This window comes from Melanotaenia boesemani, chromosome 19 (genome assembly GCF_017639745.1).
Source record: "Melanotaenia boesemani isolate fMelBoe1 chromosome 19, fMelBoe1.pri, whole genome shotgun sequence".
NCBI lineage: Eukaryota > Metazoa > Chordata > Actinopteri > Atheriniformes > Melanotaeniidae > Melanotaenia > Melanotaenia boesemani.
In genome coordinates, this window is record NC_055700.1 from 27,216,585 (window position 1) to 27,239,316 (window position 22,732).

A 22,732-nucleotide genomic window follows, 5' to 3' on the forward strand; every position below is an offset into this window, starting at 1 on the left:
GCTGGCTGGTGGTAGACAGGGTTTATACTTCAGCTATGCAGGGGCGGGTCTAGAGAAGTTTTGATGGGGGGCCAGGCAGGAGCACTGACCCGGAGAAGGGGGGCACAAATTAGACCTTTTTATAGGTCTAGATTTAAATATTGAACTGAATAGTCCAACTAAAGTGATCATCTAATGTAAAAAAGTGAAGAAAAACATGTAAAACAAACAACTAATGACTTATTTAATCACAGAGGCTGATCAGATTAATTCATTTGTAAGCTCTGATGAATCTGAATAAATACTTTTATCATTTGACAGCCCTAGTTTCATACTGAATGCATTTTCCATCTTTTTCAAGTCCCTGCATTTATTTATTTTTCATTTATTTGCTGTTATATTAGTTGAATATTTAATAGATTTTGTGTTTATAAGCCTTACTTGAGCTTTTAAATATGTTTTTGTAGGCGTCTGATTTTGTTCTATGAATTTTTATCCTACTGGGCGTGTTTGTTGTACGTGCAGTTTCACTTCCAGGGGATGTATAAATGTCTTTGTGATGATCTCATTGTATCATGACATTTATTTTTCAGATTTTTTTTGTAATCATGACATATTTCACAAGGTTTTAGCTGTTAAAATACAAGTGGGTTTGGTTGAGTCATTGAATACAAATTAAACCAAGAGTGGAATCAATTAAACCAAAACAGTAAATCTGAGTGGCCTGCGTACCATTTTGTACTGGAAAAGTTGGGCCCCACCATAAAAAAGTGATTAGTCCTACAGAGGAATTGAATGTGGACCATATTAAATAAATAACACAATATTGTTAGTATTTACCAAACAACAAAGATTTATTGATTTTAACGTGTGTGCTGATGTCAGTAGCATTACAATCCAGTAAAATATTACTGTTGTGCTTTACTTTAAATAATTAGTAGTTAATAAGATTAAATTGAACAGTGAGATCATTCAGAGATATTTTTTTTTTTAATTTTTGTCTCCACATCGTGATGAATCTGATATCAATTCCTGGACTAAAAACCCTGATCTATTTAATTAACGTCTCTGCTGCCCAACATTAAGCTTACAGCTAACTTTAATCAGGAAAAAGATTCTCCAGGTTTGAGTTTGTTATGCTGGTTGGTTCGTGGAGAGAAGCAGCAACACCTTTCAGTGGTTCCAGAAAGAAACAGATGCAGAGGAAGATCCTTGAGATTGTTTCTTTGTGTTCAATTAGCAGCCTCGGTTGAGTCTGGTAAAAAAAAGCAGAGCAAGCAGCTGGACACACACACACACACACACACACAGACAGAGTAATGCAGTGGACAAAGGGCTGTTCACGGAGGCTGATCAAAGCTGTGGCAGATGGTCATGCAGGACTTGCAATCTACGGTTGGACACACACACTCGTACCCACACTGAGATGGATTATGAAGAAAAACTGACCCTCATCTCCGTCCTCTTCTCTTTGCTTACTGTCCCCTCTTTGGGCTTTTCCTTCATATTTCCCACCTATTTCTAACTTACTGAAATATATCAAACTATTCATCTTTCTTGTTAAAAGTCCAATGTGGTTACACGACTTCGAATTAGCACATCATGTATAAATAACTTCATATATAATCATAAATACAATGCAATCATATTTAGTAAAAGTTTTTGTTTCCCTGTTACAAAAAGGTTGAAATCTGATTTAGTTTGATGTCTTTAAAAAGTTAATAGCTTATGTTTCCCTAAAGTTTTAGCTGCTAAAAGTTTCTAGAAATGTCAGATGATGGTCTGTGGATGTGTTTATACCACTTCCAGTGAGAAAGCTGGCCTAAGTTTAATTTAGTTTGATCTGTTACGAGTACATAAAGCTCATGACTTGAAGTTGTGGATAAATCTTGTCACAGTGGCTAATGGACATATGGTTCCATTAAGGGTTGTTTCTGCACCATTTAGCATTTTTTGATCAGGACTAAATGATCGTAAAAGGAGATGGAATCGGCATGAAACATCTTACTCTTGGGACCGGTCTCATGAACGATCATCCGTTTGGGAGTCTGGAGAATAAACGTAGCTGATCTTTACTGATATTATAAAACAATCACAAAGAAATAGTCCTGTGAATTTTTCCAAAAATAAAAATAAACATTTCAGTCGAGTTCCTTTGAGTCTAAAATGCAGTGAGCAGTAATGTTCACAAAAGCAGTTGTGACCAGAGATGTCCCCTCTCTGCTTAGAGCTAGTTTGTCAGGACATGAATTATGTCAAACTTACACTAGAGTGCCCTACTTCTAACAGTCTGACGCATCGATCTATGCAACTGATGTTTTCTTAAGCACTTTCAATCATTTTAAAATTTGACCAGGTTAACGATATTAAAAGCCCTAAAAGTAAATCAGATGAATTGCAGATATTTTGAAATAGTTTAATTCGGTATCCTTGATGAATGTTCTCCTTCTATGCCATTCCCATGTTCAGTTGTATTATTTTCTCATGATAAATGGTGTGTATTTATACACTTACTAGCCACTTTATCAGTTCCACCTTGCTAGTACCGTGTCGTTCCCCTTCCTCCATCAGAACTGTCTTAATTCTTTGGAAACATTCAGGGTGCTGGCTGGAAATCTTGGACACATTCCTCAGACATTTTGCTCCATATTGGCATGACAGCATCACACAGTTGCAAATCACTGAATTCATCGTCATGTTCTAGAAAGCAGGTGGAGATGATGTGAGCTTTGTGACATGGTGCGTTATCCTGCTGGAAGTAGCATCAGAAGATGCTCCACTGTGGTCATAAAGGGATGGACATGGTCAGCAACAATACTCAGGGAGGCTGTGCTGGTTAAACCAGGCCACGTTGGTACTAAGGGAACCGAAGTGAGCCAAGAAAACCTCCCCCACACCATTACACCAGAGACCTGAAATGTTGATCCAATGCAGGATGATCATGTTTTTAAATTCTGAGTCTAGCATCTGAATGTGGAGCTGAAATGGAGACTCATCTGACCAGCAACGTTTCTCCATCTTCTATTGTCCAGTGTTGGTGAGTGTGTGTGAATTGTAGCCTCAGTTTCCTGTTCTTAGCTGACAGGAGGCACCCGGTGTGGTCTTGACCACGTCTTCATGACTAAATGTATTAAGATGCTGCCATGTGATTGGCTGAATAGATAGTTGTATCAAACAAGTGGCCAGTGAGCATACATTGGTCTTGCAAATTCTTTTGTCCTGAATTACATCATCTGATCATTACAATTTAAGGTATTTCCAGTGAAATCCATCCTGTTTTGACAGCATAAATTAAATTTTATTAAAAAAACAAAAAAAAACAAAGACAAGTCATTAACCCAAACTTCAAAGTATGAAGAAATCAATAAATCAAAAAGAAGCAGATTTAATAAAAACACACAGATTTTTGCTTTCCATTACACTGGAAATCTAACACACAGTTTCCGTGTGTCTATTATTTATTAAATGTTAATTAGCGCAAATGCTACACACTGTTTATCTGTTTTTTCTGATCTGGGTGGTATTGCCAGTTTTTTTTTTTTTAACCTGCTCATCCAAACACATTATCATGGTTGAGCAGACTGTTGCAAAAATGTTAGCAAGAGCTTCTGCCACAAGATGGAACTTCAGCAGCAGAACTGTCAACGCTGTGCATGAGAACCGGGAGCACTCATCACTCTGAGACCATCAGGGAATCTGGTTCTTTCGACAACAACACACTGAGGGAGGCATGTGGCTTCCTGAGGATGCAGCAGGATGAGGATTTTCAGTGTTTTTTCTGCAGCTCTTTCCCACATTCATGCCTCACGTTAACAAGTTGTACCAGAAACTGCAGAAGGACATTGATACAGTCTTCTTCAAACATGCCCTCCAGAGCTTCACAAGCAGTGTGCAGGCAATAAGGTAAGATCAGAGCATGGTCCTTTTTCTCAACAGAAACTTTGTCATAATGATAAACAAAAGTTGTAGAGCTATAATATTATTGTTGAAAAATAAAACATTTTCTTATGATTTCTAATGGAATTGTTGGTCTGCCCTCAGAGATTCATCTCAACAGCAGCACAAAGAAGCTACAGGAGCCACAAGACCAAGGAGAGCCTTGGGAGACGAGGAGAAGCAGAGACTCCTTCACCGACCACCGTACGAATGCCACACTGCTAGAAGATGTTTGAACAGCATTGTTGCACACTGAGGCTCTGAATGCCACTGTGAGGACATACTCCATCTTACACAAGCAAAAGGAAGAACTGTCTCTTATTTATGAGAACCCCGAGTTTTGGCTGCTGTGGTGCTCTAACACTGTGCCATGCTCTACCTCCAGGACACATTTTCTAAGACTGTGGCTCTGTTGAGCATCCTGATAACCGTTCCCATGACAACAGCTGAAGCAGAAAGGGGTTTCTCAACATTAAAAAGAATAACAGCAGCAGCCAGACCATCATTTTTCTCGCTACGATGCTAGACAGGTGAGGAAAAAAAAAAACTTTCAAATGAATCAAGACATTCCTACGAAATGCAACAGGCCAGGAGCGTCTAAAGGCACCGGCCATGATTCTGTGGAGAGGGAACTAGTCAGGAGCATGCCGAACTTCAATGAGAGAGTTATTGATTACTTTGCTGCTTTGAAAGAGAGACGAGCAAATTTTCAGTACAAGTAATGCAGACTAGTGGGACATGCTGCTCACTCAGATTAGTTTGTAGTCCCTCTCAGTGAGCATCAAGGCTATGTCCAAACGGCATCAAAGCCAGTTCAGGCGTGAAAACGGTGGCGAAAATTAGGAGCAAGGCTTCACCATCGCCATAAAACCGCTGTGGTACATCCTACAAGGCTGAGGGGGGAGCTATGATGATTCAAGAGTAACTATCCAAAGCTAGAACAAGACGTAAAGGCCGACTTCGTGCTGCAGGAAGTTCACACTGGAAGGAGAGAAGATGGTTGAGGATTTACTGCGAGGCAAAAGAGAAACGTTTGTCTGGACTGTTGAAGAAGTCGAGCTTCTTCTTCGAGTTCGTCTGGACTACAAAGCAAAAAAAAATGAGGAAAGCGTGGTTTGGGAATCGGTGTGTGTTAATCACATTGACGTCATATCCTCCAGTGTTGCGGTTACGCTGTCCTCACGAAACACAGAGGGTGAAGGTTTCAAACCGATCCACCTTGGTACCTGGTTTCAGACGTGATCGGTTTCAAGGAGGCTAATCCCTGGTTTCGTGGGGATGAAAGGGTGGATTGATGAAATACTTTTGCGACTTTACTGCAATTCGACTCCATGGGGACGACCCTGAAGGCTGAAGTCAGTATTGTGATCATGTTGTGACTTTTATGTTCTCCACTTTCTACATTAGTCTCCAGAAAAGTTTAACATGATATAAAAACTTCAAAAACTAATCTGGTGTAAATCTGGCTATTTCATGTCTTGCATTTCACCTGGATTTAAACCAGGTTTAACCTTGACTTCATCTTTCTGTTTAGTCATATGAGAACCCACTTCTGGGTTCCCATATTTCTGCTTCTGTTACAGTAAAAGTTAATAACAAATTGTAAAATGTGAAGGTTTTAAACTTATTTATCTGTTTTCTGTCTTTTTGCTGTTAGTTGTTTGGTTCTTTATATTGTTGAATGGGTGCCCTTTAATTTTAAACTGGTGCTCAGCAAATCCGTACAAATAATCTGCAAATGCACATTTTCGTGCAGTCTTGAGGAATTTAATCTTTGCATTCATATCCCTTTTATTTCTGCATTCATGTAAACAGTTTATGAATATTGTCTTAAAACACAAACTGTAACTGCTGTAATTGTGTTTTAGAATATTTGCAGTTCCCTTCTTTATTTATGATAAAGAATTTATCTCCCATTGTTTGACGGAAATTGATCATGTTTCTCCTGTCGATAATCCGTTCACTGAGAAGCCAAAATAATTTTATTTATGATGACTCCATAGGCTGGCTCTAGCACATGGTATTTAGTTTAAGGAGGTAAAAGGAAAATCTTACAGCTAGTTGAACAGGTAACGTTTGTCATAGCTGCCGCTGGATAAATGGAAACGACTGGAAGTATGAATAGAGTGACTTGGTGAGGGGCTTGATGCAGGGGTTAGTGTATAAAACCTAATGAGCAGTGCAGCTGAGATCAATGACGTGGTGGGTTTGTACCTGGCATTTTCCGGTCCGAACGTCGTAGAGGGCCACTGAACCCTGGCGAGCGCCCACAGCGATCCGGTGACTTCGGTCACAGTAACCAACCATGTAAAACCTGCACAATAAACAGATTTAATTAACAAGCCCGTTCGAAACAACAGAAGCTGAACAAAGTGCTGTACAACTTAAAAACAACAAGAAACGACACAACAAAGATGTAAACAAATACCAGAAAACACCACAAGTGACTTCATGTCAGAAGCTCAGTCCCAATTAAAAGCCAAGGAATAAAATGAGATTTCTGAACTAGTTTTAAAAATCTCGCTCCACAGTTTAATTAATAAAAGGAAAAATAACAGAATGTGACGCCTTTTTTTAACCTGGACCTCAGAACAACCAGCAGCATCTGACTGGCAGATCTCAGAGCTCAGGAAGGAGTGGGTACAATTAAAAGGTTGGAGGATAAGAAGGGGCTAACCCACAGGTGTCAAACATATGGCCCGGGGGCCAAATCAGATCGCAGGAAAAATTTGGTAAATATGAATATGACTGGAGATATTAACTGTAATTATTTAAATAAAAGTAACTCTTATTCCTAATTTGTCCACGTGAACTAGATTTTTTATTTTTTAATATGAAACATTTCCAAGTCAAAGGGATAACTTAATTTATCTTTTTATATTTTTCTTACTTGAGTTTGGATTGTGAGTCAGTTCAGGTGGTCAGGATTATTATACACATGTGGAATTGCACACGTATGCATATTTAAAATGATTTTTAGCTCTTGAAAATGGCTTTATTCACAATGTGAAATACTGGGTTAGGGTTATTTAACTTCAGGAGACCTGTCATGAAGTATTTAGCAATTTTGTTGCTCATATGTGATCTAACATTGTAATGCACATGTAAAGGTATAAATATATGAAATAGATAAAATATGTGAATAGATAAAAATATAAAAAACATAAAATACAAAATATAATAAAAATATTTTTATATATAAAGTAAAAAAAATTATCAAATTTATAAAATGTTATAACCTAAATTATTGTATAAATATAAAAGATCTGATTTATAAATAAAAAAAATTGGATAAATTAATAGATAATTAAATATAATTAAAAATAAATTTATATGTAACTATACATTTTATGTATAAAATGTACACTATAAAATATGAAATAAAATAGAAATAATCAAATAAAATGTGAACTTAAATAAGATTTGTAAATCAAATTAAATGAAAATTAAAAATACTTAATACTATATTAAATGTGTAGCTGAGGCAAAATACAGTTAAAACTCCACTTATTTTTTCAATTTTTCAAATTATTCATAATATTTTTTTCTAAAAAAGATAGTTCATTAAATGTAAATGTGTCCATTATTTACTGGTTACTGTTATTTTACTGGTCTGGTCCACTGGAGATCAAATTGTGCTCTATGTGGCCCTTAAACTAAAATGAGTGAAAAACCTGGTCTAACCCATTTAAACAAAAACAAACAAAATCTTAAAACTGGAGATTTGGAGGGCTCAAAATCATAACTTTTTTATCCTTGTTTATATATATATATATGTATATATATTTTTTTTTTTTTTTTGGTTTTGTTTTTTTAATTAATTTATTTTTTTGAGCTATCCCAGATTTAACCTAAATTTACACATATGTACTTTTAAATTAACTTTTAGCTTTTAAAAATCCTTAAAAAATGATTAATACACATGTAAAGCTGTTAATATGTAAATAATTAAAATAAAAAATGTAAATAAAAATAAATATAAAAACGTAAAACAAAAAATATATCATAAAAATATGTCAATATATTAAGTTTAGATTTTAATTAATAAAATAATTGTATAAAAATTTACATTTCTTGATTAATAAATATTTATATTTAAATACATATGCAACTATACATTTTATGTATTAGTCTATAAAAGTCTAAAAACAGAAATGAAATAAAACATATAAAATATGTAGATATGAAAATATGTAACAGACTAAATATTGTTAAAACTGCACTTGTTTTTAAATAAATTTTAGATTGTTCATTTTTCCCAAAAGAATAGTAAATTTAATGTAAACATTGTGATAATGTACTTGTATCTCTTACATAATAAGCAGAATTTAAATCTGAGTTTTCATTATTTATATGCTATTATACTGTTAGATATTAAATTGTTCTATAAATGTGTAACAAATATTTTTTAATTGTAAAAGTAGCTTGTATTTCCAGACTTGTAGAATTAATCCATACTGTACATTTAATTTGTACCTGTACTTGTTGAACTGTCAAATATGGAGATGTATGTTAAAAACCTTGGTCCTGAAGATAGCACCATACTTCTGGAGTTGGGTATGAATTATTCTTTCGAACTATTTTGGGAGAAACAGCAATTTCAGATCGGTCTAAAATTGGAAAGGACCGTAGATTGAATAGATTATACATTATACAATATACAAGTAGATAACATACTAGGCTGGAGCCTGCATCGTTCTTTAATAAATACCACTTTGTGTTATTATTATTATTCTGCATATGGCCTGAGGCACGTAGACATAAGTTGATCTCTGACCTTTGACACCATCTGTGACAGTCATGTAGTTGTGCACTTCACACCCTGCTGATTCCGTACTGAGGAGACGGTGCTTGCAGGGGACTCACACTTACTTGCAAATAGCAGGGAAACACTCCTGCAGTCCTTTCTTCTTCACCAGAGAACCTTCAATGCAGTACATGATGATATCCATCACCTGCAGAAGAGAAGGAGCTGATTTTTGATGCATTTATAAAAAACTGAAGACCAAAATTGTGTACTTTGATTGTGGGTGCCGTTTATGAAAACAAAGATGTCATTTAGTGTACTTCAACCAGCAGATCGACAACATCTCCAGGCATCTTTTCAATCAGGATGTCAATCACTCGCAGTATCTCCGTCTTAGCTCTGGCCAGAGTCGTGGTGTGAACGTTTTGCTGGGACTGAGAATTCGCCTGAGCTGCATTGTACCGATGAACCTGGAAAACAAGATGAGATGAGATGAGATGAGATGAGATGAGATGAGAGAAGACATTATTGATCCATCAATGGGGAAATTTACATGCCACAGCAGTAAGAATATAGAGGACGTAGGACAGGACACATTGGGGGCGGCAATAACAACAATAGCAGCAATAGTTGCTATGTACATTTTCTATAGAGATGTTATATTAAGAAATATTTAAGACATGGGATGTGATGAGGGGGCAGATAGACAGGGTGATAGGTCAGCAGGAACTGAGTTATACGTTGGGTGTTACATGGAGCTGTTATACAGTCTGATGGCTGTAGGAAGGAATGACCTGCAGTAGCTGCTTCCTGACTGGGGGTGTAGCAACCTTGTGCTGAAGGAGCTGCTCAGAGCCGCTATAGCAGGATGCATTGGGTAGGTGGAGTTGTCCATGATGGATGTTAGTTTGTCTGCCACCTCCTTTACAGAGTCCAGTAAGCAGCCCGAGACAGATCCAGCTCTCTTAACCAGTTTGTTAAGTCTGTTCCTGTCTCTGTCTGTGCTGCTCCCTGCCCAGCACATGATGGCATAGAAGGCTGCAGAGACAACAACGGTGTCATAAAATGTCCGGAGCAGAGCTCCATGAACACCGAAGGACCGCAGCCTTCTCAGAAGGTGGAGGCGACTCTGGCCCTTCCTATATAAGATGTCTGTGTCATCTGTCCAGTCTAGTTTGTTGGTGAGGTAAACACCAAACTACTTAAATGAGTCCACTATCTCAATGTTTAAGCTCTGGATGTTCACCAGTGTATGTGTGTGGAAGTCCACTTTAAGCTCCTTGGTCTTGCTGGTATTTAGGAGTAGATGGTTCTGTTTGATGTCTTTAAAAAGACATCCAAAACACAAAGACAACCAGAAGCTGCCGACTGGATGCTTCTGTCTTACCTCTCTTGCAATGGTGGTGATGAAAGCTGGTGGCCGGGCAGTAGCAATCAGAGAGAGGGCATGACGGGCTGAGCGAGCTGAGTCTGCTGGTGGGTTGAGGGGCAAACCCATAGTGACGCTGAGGAGAAGAAACAAGGAGACATGTGTTTTTGTTTCCTTAATAAAAAAATAAAATATGTGGCTTCTAGCATGAGTTAAACTCAAGTCTTGGGTTAAGGCCCATTTATGCTCGATGCAGAAGACGGACACACAGACGGACGGACAGCTTAGTCCGTCTTCTGCATCGGTTATGCATGGATTTTGGTCCGTTTTTAGGGAGCTTAGCTATCCATCACTTGATGCAGAAAACGGAGCAAAATCACTGGAAATCGCAGACGCAGAGCAGAATAGCTGATATGACCGCCAGAGAAGAAGAAGAAGAGGATCAGGAAGGGAACAAAAAAGCAGAATAAGAATGAAGACAAGGACACCTGTAGAAATTGCTCAAGCTGTTAAATAAAGACTACATGCAAACATTTAGGGTGTGTTGAGCAGTTGAAAACAACTTTATAGCGACGCATTATATCCGCCAAACGGTGTCTGAAACTGATGTCGGCTTGCAGAAGTGAACTAAGCACCGCCCACTAGTGGAGGAATTTACTTAACAACCATGGCACCTGTTGAGATCAAGATGGCGGCGCGAGGACATCGCAAGGCTTAGCGTCTCTCCAGTTTTTGCGATTTAGCAGTATTTTTCCTGCACATCACGGGTCTGTTTGTACAAAACAGCTGTGCCTTTACATCCTACACCCGACTTGAGCTCCAGGATATTGGATCACGCTACTCGGACAGTATGATCACGAATCTTCGACTCATCCCTGAGATCTCCAGAACAACGGAGGCTATGCACTCTACCCGGCCAGGCGGAAGTGCTCGCAGGCGGGGTCGAGATCGTAAACAAAGGTGGGGAACACGCGGAGGGCTAAGAGCTAAGCTAAGGCAAATGCCGCACCAGCTCCCTCTGCCCAGCATTTTCCTCGCAAACGTGTGGTCATTGGTGAATAAAATGGACGAGATAGGACTCCGCTTCAGCCGCTTTAAGAGACTTTTAGACTGCAACGTCTCGATCTTCACAAAAACATGGCTACATGGCGGTGTACCGGACAGCGCTATTGAGCTAGCCGGACGCTCCATACACCGAGCAGATAGATCAGCTGATGATTCCGGTAAGACCAGAGGTGGAGGACTGTGCATTCAATTCAACAAGGCCTGGTGTACGGACTCTATTACTCTTGGGAGACACTGTTCAGCTAACCTAGAGTTTCTCATGGTTAAGTGTAGACCATTTTATCTGCCACCGGAGTTCACATCCACCATCATAACCGCAGCTTATATTCCCCCGGATGCTAATGCCAAGCTTGCAATGAATGAACTTCATGCGGCTATTAGCAAACAACAGACTGCCCACCCAGAGGCTGCATTTATTCTTGTGGGTGATTTTAATCACTCAAACCTAAAAACAGTGCTCCCCAAATTCCACCAACATGTCTCCTGCAACACCAGAGGAAACAAAACTTTGGACCATGTTTATTCTAATGTGGCGGGTGCCTACACTGCGACCCCCCCTCCCCCACCTAGGACAATCAGACCACCTCTCTTTGTTCCTCACTCCCAAATATTCACCCCTCATCAAACGTGTCAGGCCATCAGAGAGGATCGTCAAAGTGTGGCCAGTGGGGACAGACTCTGCACTCCAGGACAGGTTTCAACACACGGACTGGAGTATGTTTGCTCCCCAGGTCACTTGCGACTCACACACGGACATTGACACTTATACTTCCTCTATTCTGGACTATATCACCACCACAATTGACAGTATCACGACAAAGAAGCAGATTACCACGTACCCTAATCAGAAGCCATGGATGAACAAGGAGGTGCGGCTCCTGCTGAAGGCCCGTAACACTGCCTTCAGATCAGGTGATGCACAGGCCTACAGCACATCAAGGGCAAATCTGAGAAGGGGCATCAAAAAGGCCAAGTACTGCTACAAACTCAAGATAGAGGGTCACTTTCCAACTGTGACCCCAGACGTATGTGGCAAGGTATTCAGGCCATTACAGACTACAAACCCAGCAACCCAACCCCCACAGCTATGGACACCTACTTCCTGAACAAGCTTAATGACTTTTATGCTTGCTTTGAGAGGGACAACAAAAACAAACACACCGCTGCCAAGACCACACTGTCAGCAGACCACCAGCCCCTTACACTGTCCTCCACTGATGTCTACACAGCGCTGAGCCGGATCAATCCACGCCAGGCTGCTGGTCCTGATGGCATCCCTGGACGTGTGTTGACTTCAGCTCAGCATTCAACACCGTCATCCCCTCCAAGTTAACCACTAAACTTGAAGATCTGGGCACCGACACATCAATTTGCAATTGGATTATGGACTTCCTGACCAACAGGCCACAGCACGTTTGGTCAGGCCACACCTGCTCCACCACCATCACCCTCAACACCGGGGTGCCACAGGGCTGTGTGCTGAGCCCATTCCTCTTCTCTCTCTTCACCCACGACTGCAGACCTGTGCATGGATCCAACTCCATCATCAAGTTTGCGGATGACACCACGGTGATTGGTCTCTTCAGGAACAACGAAAAGAGGTGCAGCACCTGGCCACGTGGTGCACTGCAAATAACCTGCTCCTCAACACCAGTAGGACCAAAGAGCTCACTGTAGACTTCAAGAAGGACAAAAGAGGCGCACACGACCCCATCTGGATCAACGAGAAGGCCGTAGAGCGTGTCTCCAGCTTCAAGTTCCTAGGGACCCACTGTACCACTTGATGATCCTGCACTCACGCATATCAGTAGTTTTTAGCAATCCTAGGTAGCTACTGCCTATATTATTGCAATATTTCATGTCATTCCACCTGTAGCTTTGTATAGCATAATTTTTCATCTGCACATTTCATCCTGTAAATTATGTTCATAGTTTGTTTATAGTTGACTATATTTAAAGCTGGAACATAGGTTGGAAGCTGGAACATATTAATCTGGATAATATGTTCATAGTCCATTCTATAAATCACTAAGATATTCTCATAACATACCGTCTACATATTTAATTTCTTATATTTGCACTTGCTGCTTTTGCTGCATCTGTAAATTACTGTAAATATTTGCATAACATACCATGTACATACTTAATTTATTAGATCTGCACTTGCTGCTTTTGCACTTCTGGTTAGATATTAAACTGCATTTCGTTGCCATGTACCTGTACATGTGTGATGACAATAAAGTTGAATCTAATCTAATCTCATCTAATGGCAACACAAAAGATGCATGAAAGTATGAGGATGGCGACATATGACGTTTGAAACAGACACTGTTATTTACGCACGTGAGGGAGCATAAATGGGCATTTAGAGTCCTTCATAAATGGTAATTATTTAAGTTTTTTTTTCATGATTTATTTTAATTTTTTTTTCCATTAAATGTGGTTTTACATTAAGGTCATATGTTCAGAGTGCCCATTACTATAAGAAAAGTTCAAATCAATGCACTTTGGGATCCACTGTGTCTATTATAAGTTCACCTACTCCAAAAACAGGGATAAACAATGACTAACACATAGAAAAGTGGATACATAAGTAACATGACTTGATCACATTTATCTGAGAAAAGAAAAACCACAAGAAAAACTCCTGTCACCATAAACAGTTTTTGACCATTCAGTGACAAATACTAGCTTTTATTCAAAAGTATTATTTACAACAGTGGTTCCCAACCTATGTTCCTCGGGGACCCCCTTTATGTATATACCAAAAAGCCATGGACGTTCTACCCCACCCCATGCTGAAACCATGCTTGGTTTTATGCTGTCAGAAGTGAGATTCTCACCATAAATAATGTGTTGTTGCTGAGCCAAAGTTAAATGAACAACATATAGCCTTACTTTTTATCCTTAAAATAGGGATAATTTGTGAACGTTGATCACAATGGATCTAAATGTTCAAAGCCTGTGCTCTTTGGGGGACCATCTTGGGGGTCCCGGACCCCAGCTTGGGAACCGCTGATCTACAAGATCAAAAGAGAACCAAAACATGATTTTTTAATATTATAATATTATAGTTATTAAAGTAAATAGAGATTGTTTAAAGTTTAATCTTTAAATTTTATTTTTTTAATTATTTTGATTTTATCTCTTTAAAAGTATTTAAAAGAATAATACTTATATTTTTAAATTTTATTTAAGACTAAACTATTTAAGACACTTAAAATTCATTTTAAAAGTATTTTTTATATATTTTTTCTTATGTTTTTATTTTTTAAATATTTTTAAAATATCTTTCTTTTTGATCAAGTTTCTTTTTTAAGATATTTTGAAATCATTTAAATTATTATTTAAAAGACTATCTGATACTCAATGATAAACTTACAATGACGCAAACATTTTAGTTACAATGCATTGGTATCACAAAGTATAGTTGTTCTGGAAACATTTCTGAACGCCCACCCTCCCTCTATATTTCCCTTAAATGGTTCAGTCCACCTGGTCCATCAGCCGCCAGCAGTGCTACAAACAGACAGCAAGTGGATTGTAAGATGGCAGGATGCCTCAAAAATTGGAAAGTTTAAAAAGAAAAGAAAAAAAGCTGAGACTGCAGAGAGAACAGAGGGGTGGCCAGTACGTCACCCAGTTCTTGCAGAGGTGAGGTGGTCAGTTAGTTCGTCTGATGGAAAGTTGTGGAACATCAGCTTGATGTCTCTTCTAAACTTTGTTCATATAAGCTAGCTCACTTTGCTCCCATATTAACTCATATTCCTGAAGAAAACTCTGGATTTTATTTATTTTACTGTTTATGTCGTCAAATAATCAACACAGACAAACGCTTAGCAAGCTGCTCTGCTAAAAAAAAAAAATCACACATGTTCTGAACAGACACGAGAGCAGCCGAAGCACATGCTGCCAGACCCCCCCCCACGTCCCCCTCACCTCCCCACCTGAACACGTCCCCCTCACCTCCCCACCTGAACACGCCCCCCTCACCTCCCCACCTGAACACGTCCCCCTCACCTCCCCACCTGAACACGTCCAGGTAGCCCCTGAGGAAGGAGGTGAGCAGCTGAGTGTTGAATTAATTGATTATTGTGAAGTAAAAACATTATATAATAGAAAAATAGTTCTGAATTAATAATAAATAAAAATAGTCTGTATTTATTTTAGAACACTGAATTTACAAAAAACGTCAGCTATCACTGTAATGTTAGGTTAAGTCAGTCGTTTGGGACTCATCCTCCTTCTCAGTTTCTTTTAATGGGGCCCAAAATCCCTGGCAGCGCCCCTGCTTGTGTGGGAGAGAAATGATAAAGTGTGTTTGCTTTAATCTGTTATTTAAAGGTATCATTGCCTGGTCTTTTCATGTATCTCCCGTCCTCTAAGTGTCTTTAAACATTTTTTTGAAAACTTATTAAACAAAAAACAAACATAGAGCTTGTTCTGACCCTTTGTTTATAACACAACTTTGTCTCGTGAGAGTTCATGCAAGCTTTTGACTAATGTTAATGAGGTGTGTGCTGATTGGCTGCAAGGAGACCAAAGTCAGAAGGGAGGCTGGCCCAGTGCATGCACAGTGCGTCCAACTTCAAAACATCAACACTTAGTGATGGCGAGCGAACCTGACCGAGCAGCAGCTTACAGATCTCAGCCATTTATGTTTGAACCAGACTCCGAGCCTGAAAGTGAAGATACCAAGCTGGTGGAAGAAGCACGTTCACAACAAGAACGTTAGCTGCATCAGCGGTAAAGCATGACTTTATATCATTATATCATTCTAAAGCAGGGATCACCAACTCCGGACCTCTTGAGCCAGTGTCCTGCAGGTTTTCAATATCTCCATACTGCAGCACACCTGACTCAAATAATGGGTCGTTAAGAGGCTGGTGTAGACCTTGACTATTGACTATTTCATTTGAACCAGGTGTGTTGCAGCAGGGATGCAGTGAAAACCTGCAGGATACTGGCTCAAGAGGTCCGGAGTTGGTGATCCCTGTTCTAAAGCATGATTTTATATCATTATATCATTCTAAAGCATGACTTTAGGCGTGGGAGAGGGTCTGGCTTATTCAAATAGACCCTTTGATGACGAAATCGCAGGAACAAATTATAATCACATGTTTGTGAGAGTTTACTCTTGTTGGTGGTTCTGCAGTGAACAAAGGCCCCAGATGGAAAAACTCCACCGTTCAAAAGAAAGGCTTTCAGGGAAGTTAAGACTTTGGTCCAACACCAATACACACATTTTAACTTGAAAAGTGAAATTTCCAGGTAATGACTCCTTTAAACAATTGTTGTTACCATGTAAAGCACTTTGTGCTGCTCTTATGCATGAAAACTGCTTTATAAATAAAGATTGATTTGATTAAAAAACATCTTTTAAAGTAATTTTCTTTCACCTTTATTTTTAAATTTTATTAATTATTATTAAATAAAAGACTAAATTATCTCAATTTTTAATAATTTTTTTTTTATATTTTCTTCAAACCTTTTATTTTTACATTTATTTTAAACTATTTTTAATTTATCTTTTTTTAAGTATTTCTATCTTAAAAGTAAATTAATCGTTTTAAATAATTTTATTTTAAGAAACTAATTTTACTTTTTTTTTTTTTTTTAAGTATTTTAAAAGACTGATACTTGTAAGTATTTTAGGTGTTGGTTACTATCAGGCTTGTAGTTAGATTCTCTTTATCTTCTCCCACCACTGTGTTATAATGGGGTTGTGGGATCTCGTCCAGTAGTCGGTATTTCTCCATTTTTCTCTTCAACAGCTGGAAGGATCATCAGTAGAAATGTCTCTGTTCAAGAAATTTCAGTTTTTTTTATTATTTCCAACATGCTGTTAATCCTTAATATTCCCAAACAAGGTCCTTTTTAATTTTAGGGTTCATGAAACCTTAAATGCCCGCTAAAAAAATACAGTTAGTTTTTGTTTTACTGTCTTTTCTGAGTAATTTGAAGCATGGCTGCATTATTAGTAGCTTCAGTGGAGCTCAGCCAAAGAGGATTTTATCATCGGTGGTTTGTGCCTCCTCCTCAGACTTTATTTCTGTCGACAATTAAAGTAAAAAATAAATAAATAAACAATAAAAAACAGGCTATATTTAAAGGCTTCCTTTCGAGATTTTAATGAACTAGAGGATTCCAGACATTTGAATAAACCACTTTAGGAAGAGGACGAGATAAATCTGAGAAAAAAAAAAGCGAAGAGATTGAGTCTTACTAATATATGGAGTGAAGAGATTAGTGGGCAGCTTATAATGTCAAGGCCAAGTCAATGGGAACCATTCACCAAGCGACAGCATAATAGACTCCCACAATGCAATAGGAATTAGACACACACACACACACACCCTAACAGCTGGCCACACACCCCTAAGAGTCGATATGTGTGTGTGACAAAGAGAGGAGGAGGGAGTGATGTGTGGATGAATAACCAGGCTGCACCATTCATCTCCTCTGATTACATATCACAGCTACAAATCCTGCAATTAATACTGCTAATGTACTGGCAATATATCCGCAATCCTCAAACGCTTCATTTCATTGAGAGAGGTGGCCGTAAGTGGAAACAGTCACCGTGCTGATATAATGCAGCGGAAACGCAGGGTATTAATTATACCAAGACCCGCTGAGGTTAATAACCAACATTTACAACATGAAATTAAATAATCTGGATTATCATCAGTCGTAGGAAAAGACACAAGTTTAGACATCTTTTCCAGGTCTGAACAGCAAAAAATCCCATTTAAAACTTAAATTCAGCCCAGTTCAACAGCGGAAAACACTTGAACGCTGCATCTGATGATCTTCTGGAGCTTTGTGTGAATCTGGAAAGACTCGAGGGTTCAGTGTGTGTGAACCTGGCAACATGACTGCATTCACAGCCGATACCACGCTGACATTATCCAGTCAATACAGAGTCACACACATGCAGACACAGCGAAGACTGGAAGTATTGATTTTTGACTGCGAGGGAGGAGTGAATGACCTCAGTCACATGATGAGAGTCACCGCTGTAAGAAAACCAAGATTGTGCGTGCACGGTTGGCTGGCTGTTTGGGGACTGACTGACTTACTGATGGGTTCTCTCAGCGGGGTGCAGATGGGGTAAGCGGTTGGTTTGCTGGCAGGCTTACAGACTGACTTATTGACTGGTTTCTGAACTGGCTTAGTGACTGCTGTGCTGCACTTCTCTCACATACACAGCAGACAGGTTGCAGGTTGCCTAGCAACGAAAGAAAACTTCACCATTTCCCATTTCTAAGGTTTTGCATATCAAGACATGATGAAAAAACCTATTATGTCATTAATTATTATACAAAATGAAAAATGCAGACAGCAGTCTGACCCCATGAACATGTGAGGGTGTACATCCTTGGGGTGTAGTGGCTGGATAAAAGTTCATCACACGCCGACTGTCCGTCTACAGTTTGTAAAGCAGATGACCTCCTGCTGTGGCATCTTTTTAAGATGTGTCGTGCTGATGGAGCAAGTGGTGCATCTAATGAAATGAAACGTCCAGTAAGTCGGTCAGTGATGTTATTAACCAGGCGACCGGGGCATAATCTTAATTTCCTCATAACAACTAATCATTATAAAAAAAAGCCACTGTTGTTGTCAGTTTAAATTATGAAAGACCACATTCAGCAGGTGGATCTGGGAGCTGCTGATTACTTGGACATTTATGGAGAAATCTTCTTGCGAATGAGGGAATGGATCTTGTGAGGATGCTTTAATGTGGATGTGTGTGCAGTCTATTGCACAGATAGCGGCAGGAAGACCAGCAACAAAGGAGGAAAGACATCTGCAATGATCTTAGAGAAGTTTATCGTGCTACAGTATTGCAGACCAACAACAAATGAATAAACTATCTGTTCTTGCTATTTGGTATATGCAACCATATTTTATTGTCTGCTTGTGTGGAATATGTCCATGTATGTATATCCTCACACATATTTAAATAAAGTCTACTGTTTGACAGGAACTCTATGAATCAGAGGTGACTCTTTTTCCAAGAGGTATTAAAATTATGAGACTACAACAGCATGAGAAGCAGCCAGGACACCTGGATGCTGACTGACCATTTTACTGATTTCAGGGCTGCCTGGTGGATTTCTCAATAATTTAATGACCTGAAAACAATTGTCTTACTAAGAAACTAAAATTTCGGCCAGCGCACTGACTAATATTGATTTCCCTGCTTAGCTTTTAAACTTAATTTTCTCTGAGTGTTAAATAAAAACACTTGCTAATGACACAGCTATGGATCCATTTGGATCAGGACTAGATTTTTTTTTTTTTTAAATCATTTTCTGATCATTGCTTGTTGAGTCGCCCTGTTGGGTTCACAAGCAGACAACATATATTTATCCCTACATGACCGAGCAAAATCATTTACCTCTGCAGAACAAATGTAGTTCCACAAAACCAGATATGAACAACAACTACAGAGCAAAGAGTTGAGCACCAGCTGTATTATCTTGTGCTGACAGAAACTTGAATTTAAAACATTCATTTATCTCTGTGATGCCAAAATATTCCGATCAGACAAAGATGAGGGAGGGAAGTCAAATTGCTTTAAATCTTGGAGACTTTTTCCACTGATAGAAAACATGCATGCAGTTTGGTTATGACTGGAAACAACATGGGTAATCCATGTTTTGAATTTGTTAAAGATAAAACTGGAACTAAATGGGGGGAGGGGGGAATCTTTGGTTTTCATGGGTATATTTCAATAATATTTACCTAATGAAGCCAATTCTGTCATTTTTCTGTGATATCAAATCCAAATCTCTGTCAAATCATAAGCTCATCCACTGTGTCACTGAGCAAAAGAGATGCAGCTGACTGAATGCACAGAAGCAGCCATTTAGAAGTGTTGTTTTTTTTTTTTTAAACAGTCAAATAATTCCCAGAGATTACTCAGGTAATGCCGACTGTCCCACATGAGCGATAGTATCAAAGGTCAAGACCACATGAACCAAAACCAAAGGCAGCTTTGGTGCCCTGCAACAGCTTTCCATCTCAGAAAATTCAAGCCATGTTGACTCTGGTCTTCAGCGGGAAGTCTTTTAGCCATAAAACATGGTTTATTCAGTGGAGGAACGTCTGTCCACTCCAGGCTGCACAGGAGGGACTGGCATGCACAGCCTGCCTGGCCTCAGGCTTTAGATTAGAGGTGCTACAACAGAACAAACACAAAGAGGGCACATGACTTCTTCATCTTATAAGAAAATGGCGGCACTGCTCCATCTTTACCTGGAAAGTAGCTGTTTGTTGCCACATAAATGATAAAAAAACTGGACATTTAACTTTTCTCTCAGTTTTTCAAGAACAGGTCACATGATCAAGTTCTTAATATGTCGTGTTTGGTCATTTAGACCATAACCACAATTAAATCTAACAAAGAAAAATTATATTTATTTGAATTTTAATTCCATATGATGATATTAACAAATAAGTAATTATTTTGACATGACTACCTCAAGATTTTCTCTAAGGTGCATGTCTGAAAAGGCTGAAATGCAGGTGTAATAACAACACAAATACACACCCAACTCAGGCTGTTAAATGTGTGTTTTTACGAACTTGTTTGTCTCTTTTATACGAGGAGTTCTGGCGACTGAAAAGGGATTATCCCACATACACACACAGCTCAGCAAGGGGTGTATTGACAAGTAGCAGGGTGCATCACAGACAGAAAAAAGAAAAGAAAAAGGGAAAAGTCTCACTCCAAGTCAGCTGCATGGAAGTACACACACAAATAAAGTGTGTGTGTGTTTATGTGCATGCAAGCTCTATTTAACCAGTAATGGATTCAACTCTTCACTAAAGCAGACTGTTAGAGAGAGGAGGGGTGTGAGTGTTCATATTTACGCTTTTTACATAAACAGCACCTGGAAGCATAAATACACACCTGCACATCGAGTGATCAGTTATACATGGTCACGGATGAAAGTTTGGAATTTGTCCATCACCAGCTTGTTTTCAGAGCGCTCGTAGTTCAACCAGAGTCCACCTAAAAAGTGACACTTGAAACCTAACAGGACAATAATGACCGTCTGTAACAGGGACTCTGGAAATAGGGGGGCTGCGGCACCCCCGAGTGGTAGGCTTGTAATTAACAGACCTACAATGACTTAATAAATAAAAAAAAATAAATAAAAATACATTGTCTGTAAACCATAGCTGTTAAAAAACTTAGATCATCCTTTATCGGTTATTTTATATTTAATGTTATGATTCAACCCTCTGAGGTCGATGGATGCAGGTTTTATGTTTTTTGGGTCATTTTAGGTCCAGTCTCTTAATACAGTTTGTCTAACTGAAAGAAATAACTGTAAAATCACACGTGAAGTAGTGATTAAAAGAATGATACAAAAAAGGCACGTAAACAGTTTTAAACCTGAAATATCAAATAGTCAAATACGGCCAATTTTGCTGAGAAGATTTTCGTAAGACTGAATTCCCCCATCAACACCTCATCAACTACCTGTTCTCATGTAAATTACGTTATTAACGCTTTGCTCTGCACCCACCCCTCAGGTCTAATTTCCAGCTCAGGTCTCTGTAGTAGGTCTAGAGTGCACTAAAGGAAATTATGTTATAAAATATAATCTTGTACTCCATCAGCGTTTTTTAAATCTGGTAAACTGACTGTTTTACTATGTCCTCAAAAAGAATCTGATTACTTCATTAGCCCTAAGGCCAAACAACAAAAATTCACCCAAAATAAATTGGATTGCCACTCGAAAGCATTGGACTCGAGTCACTCCAGCAGCACAAAGAAGGAAAAGTAAGAGTAACAGGATCTAGCAGTAGGTAGCATTTCAGCTAATGTGAATGCTTCCTTGTTTCTGGATGGTCAGTCAGAAAGATGGCAGCAAAATGAAGGACCATTCTCATCCCTCCACCACGTGAGGAACTGGCTAGGCAACACAACCATGCAGACGACACTCACACACCTGGCCCTGCTTTGTAATAAGTTTGGTCCTCAAGGGCTGCTGTCGTGCAGGTTTTGAATATTTCCTGCAACCTGAATAAGATTAATTGGTTAACATGTTTGGGCAGCACATGGCAACAAGCTGCTGAAGAGACATAATTAATTTTAATCAGGTGTGTTGGGGCAGAGAAATCTATAAAACCTGTAGGACTATGGCCCTCGAGGAGCGGAGACACCTTCATATCCATCAGGATATTTTTTTGGACAAACTTGAGTTGTCATGATGGAGTTTATCAGTTTATTAGCACCACAACTGAACACAAGACCACCTCATGCATGTGAGCGTAGCTCTGGACAGTTAAGCTAGCTAGCAATGTACCGACATATGTTCCGTCTGAAGTGAGAAGTGATGTTTGAAGTACACGCACAAAGTGCAGACTACTTAAAGGTAGGGTGAGTTGAGCATCATGATCACCAGCCAATCAGGATTGACGTTATGAGATCAGTGCTTCTAAGGACTACGAAAAAGGGGCGTATTCAATAGTGAGACATTGAAAGAAGTGCTATGAATGAGAACCCACCAACAGCTACAACAATGGAGGATTGCAGAGTTTGTTTGTGCTGCAGAAGCTACTGAGTATGAAATGGCTTTTACAGAAAAATCTGCTTCTCTACCACCATCAACACA

The 22,732-nt window shown here is 38.9% G+C and overlaps 1 protein-coding gene across 3 annotated transcripts in view; it reads right to left on the reverse strand.

Moving 5' to 3' along the window:
• LOC121629944 (WD repeat-containing protein 7) overlaps positions 1 to 22,732 on the reverse strand; it is a 165,461-nt gene that overhangs the window by 14,913 nt on the left and 127,816 nt on the right. For all 3 annotated transcript variants that reach the window (XM_041969889.1, XM_041969890.1, XM_041969888.1), the window contains 4 exons: positions 10,050 to 10,167; positions 8,983 to 9,132; positions 8,788 to 8,870; positions 6,130 to 6,229 (listed from right to left, as the gene is read on the reverse strand). In XM_041969889.1, the coding sequence (XP_041825823.1) occupies positions 6,130 to 6,229; positions 8,788 to 8,870; positions 8,983 to 9,132; positions 10,050 to 10,167 (451 nt within the window). The remainder of the gene's footprint in view (positions 1 to 6,129; positions 6,230 to 8,787; positions 8,871 to 8,982; positions 9,133 to 10,049; positions 10,168 to 22,732) is intronic.